The 6,000-nt window shown below is 45.1% G+C and overlaps 1 protein-coding gene across 1 annotated transcript in view; it reads left to right on the plus strand.

Moving 5' to 3' along the window:
• LOC102368158 (rab11 family-interacting protein 3-like) overlaps window positions 1-1,477 on the plus strand; it is a 133,484-nt gene extending 132,007 nt beyond the window's left edge. Inside the window, exon 8 of the mRNA XM_025191596.1 lies at window positions 454-1,477. Within this exon, the coding sequence (XP_025047381.1) occupies window positions 454-496 (43 nt within the window). The 3' untranslated portion in view covers window positions 497-1,477. The remainder of the gene's footprint in view (window positions 1-453) is intronic.
• Window positions 1,478-6,000: the final 4,523 nt, after the last annotated feature.

Below are 6,000 nucleotides of genomic sequence, written 5' to 3' on the forward strand. Positions count from 1 at the left end.
GCACGAGTTGTAATGGTATCTGTTCTATGGGACTCACAGAAAGGAGTTCATACTGGTGCCTTCTTTCTCGTTATACAACTAATAAATGAGGATGCTAGATTTTCTTGGGATTTTTTTATTTATATCCAAGTTTTCTTCTTAATAAATTCCTATTACTTAAGGGTTGAGAGAGGAACCCAAGAAAACTGGGCCCTTAAATGCCATTTAAATTTCAATTGGATTTCTGGGCCTCTTTTCAGCTCCACTGCAAACGCCAGCCTAATAGTTTTTTCCCCAGATAGCACCTAAAAAGGCTTGGTTATGTTGCCCCTTTTTTTTTTTTTTTTTAACAAAACATATAATGAAAAGATTTGAGTTCCCTCTGTTTTCTCTGCTGTTTTCCCCCACTCCCCTCCCATTGTTGCTCAGACTCCTTGAATACTTATACACTAGCTTTGTTTTCTGTTGATGTAGGGATCCTGATGTACAAATGGAGGAATTGCTTACAGATCAATGAATACTTGCTAGCTAATTGGGGAAAAAAGTAGGGAAGATGACACCAATGAAATACTTAATTTCAAAACATGCTGAATGCCCGTGACAATCCAGAAGCTACAGTACCTGCAATAGTTTGGCTAGTAATTGCTTTTGAACCCCATGTTGGGCTGTAATGAGTGTTATTTCCATCATGCACAAGCTTCCATCAGTTTAGCCTTGCCTACACTTCTGTTTTATACCAATTTAACTATAGCTGGCTTAGCTACAGTGGTTTTAAGATGCAGTGATGCATCCCGTGCAGATGCTTTTATAAGAGCATGCAAAACTGAAATGTGTACCTGTAAACCAACTAAAGCGTGCCTATACAAGGTGTTACATTTGTTTCCGTTCATTGTTTTTTTTTAATGGCTATAAATGAAACTGGTGCAGCTTTCTCATCTAGACAAGCCTTTTTGACCAGAGGTGATCTGTTTGGTAAAACAAATTTTGCAGGGCCTCACATAAGAGATGACCCCTGAGGAATTACAGATCCTGTTTTGGAGGCAAGAATGTGTGGGTGATACCTTTTTGGACGAGCTGTGTAGTTGGGAGGGCTATAAACAAGCTTTTTGGGTACCACTGTACTCTTCCTCACGTGTCTGGGGGAAAAAACAAAGTAGTGAGGAAGAAATACAGTGAGTTTAACTAAGGTCTTCCATGCTGGGAGATCTGAATATTACTTATAAAGATAAAAGCTATGTAAAATAGCATGCAAGAAGAGCAGAGCTCTGCAAATAAACATTACTGTGAGCAAGGGTGGAGCTTTAAGTGGAAGAGTCCCAGTAAACCAAGTAAAAGGCAGTAAAATTGTGATTTGCTGAAGTAGTTTTTGAGAGGCTGAGAGAGAGAAAAGGGGCTGCAACAGCCAAGTCTGCAAAGTGCAGGGTTCAGTCCTTGGACCTGTACTCTTAGCAGCACAGAAGCAGAAAGGGATTTCGGAGTCATAGTAGACTCCAGGATGAACGTGAGTCGTCAGTGTGATGAAATCATCAGCAAAGCTAACTGCACTTTATCATGCATCAGCAGATGCATGACAAATAGATCCAAGGAGGTGATACTTCCCTTCTATGCGGCATTGGTCAGACCACAGTTGGAGCACTGCGTCCAGTTTTGGGCGCCGTGCTTCAAGAAGGATGTTGATAGACTTGAGAGGGTCCAGAGGAGGGCCACTCATATGGTCAGGGGCTTACAGGACAAGCCCTATGAGGAGAGACTGAGGGACCTGGATCTCTTCAGCCTCTGCAAGAGAAGGCTGAGAAGTGATCTTGTGGCCACCTACAAATTCATTAGGGGAACACAGCAAGGGATTGGAGATGCTCTGTTCACCAGGGCGCCTCTTGGGGTAACAAGGAACAATGGTCACAAACTGACAGAGAGCAGATTTAGGCTAGATATCAGGAAGAACTTCACGGTAAGGGTGGCCAAAATTTGGAGTGGGCTTCCAAGGGAGGTGGTGCTCTCCCCTAGCTTGGGGGTCTTTAAGAGAAGGCTGAATAGGCATCTGGCTGGGGTCATCTCACCCCAGCACTCTTTTCTGCCTGAGCAGGGGGTTGGACTCCTCTTTCCTGCCTAGGCAGGGCATCAGACTTGATGATCTGTTGAGTCCCTTCTGATCCTAGCGTCTATGAAAGTCAGGAAATTCAGCGTTAGAATAGCACACTCCAGGAAGAAGGCAGTCCAACCGGAAAGATGGATTGTATTTTGCCTGACAAGGAAACAATGTTTATATTGTATGAAGTACAAGCGGGTAACTCAGCTGGAGAAGAGGCATTTGGACCTTATTGTTAGCCCAGCCCTCTAAGAGAGGTCAGGAAATCAGAAGCTGATGGAAATCTTACTGTTGTTGGCATCGTGTCAAATGAATGGATCTGAGCATGGAAGAAAGAAACAGAAAATAACTGGTGAAAATGATAAGAGTGCATTGGAGAATAGTTATTAAGCAAGCTTTCGGGTTCAAAAACCCTTCATCAGGCTAAGGAAGCTTGAGCACACACCAAATGCTGAAGCTTCCTTAGCCTGACGAAGGGTTTTTAAACCCGAAAGCTTGCTTAATAACTATTCTCCAACCACTTGGGTTGGTCTAATAAAAGATATCAAATTCACCCAAGGAACCTTGTCTGTTAAGAATTAGGCTCTTCAAGAGCAGCACCTGCTTAGGAAACGTACCTACTTCTGAAGGTGCCTAAAACAAGGCAGTGAAGTCCAATGAACAATGAGATGCCACTCCTCTTCTTTGTCTCTTGGTTTATTGTTAAGTGACATCAGTGGGTGACTCGATGCAGTGATATTTGCAGCATATGCTTACAACAGAAGAATAAAATTGTACAGTGCGACAGTCAGTCATGCTTAAGATGTTCACACTACAGGTAATGATTCAGCCAACAACACAGTGGACAGAAATCCAGAATACAGTTCTGGTCTATGAACTAGTAGAGGTGACTCCAGGGAAGGAAAAGAGTGATTTTAGCTTTTGTCTGATTAAATAACTTTGTCTTGCATCATCCCCTGGAGAGTGCCAAATTCTTGTTGTGCTGGACAAAAAGCTTCAAATGAGAGCACTTTACTGAGAGAACTGAACCCCCAAATTAAACAGCAAGTCTATTGCAGCTGTGACAAGAGAGAGGTTGAGAGACTCTCTGATAATGGCCATAGATTGAGTGCTTTGAAGATGATTGCCAACACCTTGCACCCAGAAGAAAACAGGAAGCCTAGTGGCAGTATTCCAGAACTCTTATCAGCATTTCTTCATTCTTCACCAGGAGTTCATCAAAGGGACTATGAAATGAATAGGAACAAACAACAAAACACAATATTCTAAAGCCGTGCTTGAAATGTATCCATGATGCAATTGCTAGATACAGATTTCTGCGACAGCTTACTTCCAAAACTATATCAAGCAAAAGCTATTTAAAGCTAGGTGACACTTCCCTGGACCCCAAGGAAACCAGACCCACATGTATCTAGCTTTTACCATATTTGAAGTGCATTTTGTGGTGGGTAGCACATGGCTTCTGAGCTCTTTCATCTGCGGATTCCAAGACTTTTTGATAAGCTATTCATGGGGGTTGCAGGGAAGATTAATCTTCCTCGGTCACATGTGACACTGTTTTTATGACTACTACCAGAGAAGGCAGAATCTAGTATCTTTCCATCAGATATATGGGAAGCTGTCTCAGCATCCTTGAATAGTGCCAAAAGCAATTCTTGCTTGCAGTAGGAATGTCAAAAGTTCACTCTCAAAACCAACATTAGTAAACCTGTTAGCAAGAAAAGAGTGGTCAGTCAGTGTCTCTTAGGGCACGTCCACACACACAAGCATGTGCACTTGCAGCAGCTCAGATAGAAGTGGTGCAAATTAGAGCTGGGGCTTTCTGCCTCAGCACATGTGCCCAGACATTCACTTTGGTGTGGGGCAAATTGTGCCACTTGGGGCAAAATAACCCTGCCTGGCTCATCCCAGATCTGCAGCCAGGGGGGCGCTAGAGCCTAGGGCCAGCACCTGTGCTGTCTTCAGCTGTATATAAAAGCTGCCCTGTTAAGTAGCTCAGGGTACTCTCTCTCAGGAGCTTCTGGGGTCCAGCCAGTTGGTACCTGGGGACACTACCCTTTGTGTCAGCTGGACTGCTGAAGCAGCCCTGAGAGTTCCCTGCATCCTCTACCCACTGCAGCAGTCTGGCAGTGGGAGCTGCTGCCTGGCTGTGATATGCTGTGCACCTACCAGACCCAGCTGGGGACTGCACAACCAGTAGAGGCTGCAGTGGGCTGTGCAGTGGGCTGCCAGTGGGCGGTGGCTGCAGAGTTGACTTTTGTGTGGCCCTACTGCCATGTGTACCTCCTGCCTGGCCATCTGGGCAGCTGTCACCCAGAAGATGTTCCCAGTGTGGTGGCCTGCTTTGAACTGTCAAAGCATGTCCTCCTGGTCCCAACTGGCCAGGAGGTCAGCCACCTCCAGCTGGGTCCAAGGTGCCAGCTCTGAGCAGGCAGGGTCCTGCCACTTGCCTCCCTAGCAGGAATTCTGATGTTCCCTATTTGAAAACTGAAAAATCCCTGATAAAAAAAATCCCAAAGTCACTCTGTAAAATACCCTGAAATCCATGTTCCTCCGCAATTAAAATTAAAACCCGCTATAGAGAGACAGTGATCAGATGGGCAATGTTTTATTGATGTATCTACAGTGTTAAAGCAATTTGGAAGCCTACAAGTGTGTCTGTTATCATAATAAAATACGTTCTAAATACCTATGTTTTGCTGTTTGCCTTTGGTTTTCTTACCATAGAGCAGTTAGAGCTCCCCCTGACCCCTTCACCAACCAGGATGTGGGGACAGCTGTCCCTGCAGCCACAGCTCCTGCCAGCAGGTCTCATCCTGTCTGGCAGCTGGGCATGCAGGGTGTATGCTGAGGGAATGTGGGGTATGCAAGAGGAGGATGGAAAGGGAGCATGTGGGGTGTGTGGGTAGATGTGGGTGGATTGTGGGGGGACTGCAGCATGGGGCAGCAGGGCCCGGCCCTGGCTGCCTGGCACCTGAACTGCCACTGCCCGATTTGTGTGGTCCCTTCATGGTCCCCTACCCTCTACTTACTGGCAGGAGCCCAGGTCCAGCTCCCTGCGGCTGGCGTGCTCCCTGCTCTGCATGGGCAGGCAACATGCTTCAACACCTGGGTGAGGGCCAGCATAAAGATGCTCTGGTTGGCTACCAGAGTGTCTCTGTGGAGGACTGAGCCTCCAGTTGCCTCAAGTCACAGTCTGTAATGAACCATGTTCATTACTCTTCAGCTTGGTCTTATGGATGATCAGTTTCCATTCTCTTTTACATTTTTTTTTTTAATTGGATGCAGAGGTGGGAATGAACTTTCCATGGTTTTGGTGGTACTAGGCCACAATAACTTTATTGAAAAGACCTATTTAAAGGTTGGATGTTCTTTTTAAAGAAATAATAGAGTAAGTTTACAATAAAAATTACGTATTCAGAGTGTGGGAGTCATGAGTGGTGCTTGCTCTCTAGTCACCCTACTCCTCTTTGAGGGGAGGGGCTTTTCATGTAACCACACCAAAGGTTCTTCATAAAGTAGAAGGAGATTGTGTTCAGCTATTCCCTGTGATTTCTGAAGAGAGATTGTCTCCTAGGTTTGAGCTTCCAGGTTGTCTACCCAAAGCTTATGGGTTGTGGCCTGATCCATGCCCTGCTTTCTGTGCCCAGTCTGAGGGAGAGATGCTGAGCATTATACTTGTTGCTGGAAATTTAATGTTTGCAGTATTTTAAAGGCCATTGATATTGCTGGTATTAAATGCTTTAACTGTTGCTAGCAGCTAATGTTCATATAATAGTCCTAAAAATAAAAATAAGGAAGAAAGCTATCAAGTTATCCATGTCACAACCCAAGGGTGTGATTTTGTGCGCGCGCGCTTCGGCACTGCTACATTATTTCCCGCCACGAGGAGCTTTCTTTGCAAGGTGCATTTCTCAGTTGCAAAGAGAAAACCC

Source organism: Alligator sinensis, unplaced genomic scaffold, assembly GCF_000455745.1.
Source record: "Alligator sinensis unplaced genomic scaffold, ASM45574v1 scaffold449_1, whole genome shotgun sequence".
NCBI classification, from domain to species: Eukaryota; Metazoa; Chordata; order Crocodylia; family Alligatoridae; genus Alligator; species Alligator sinensis.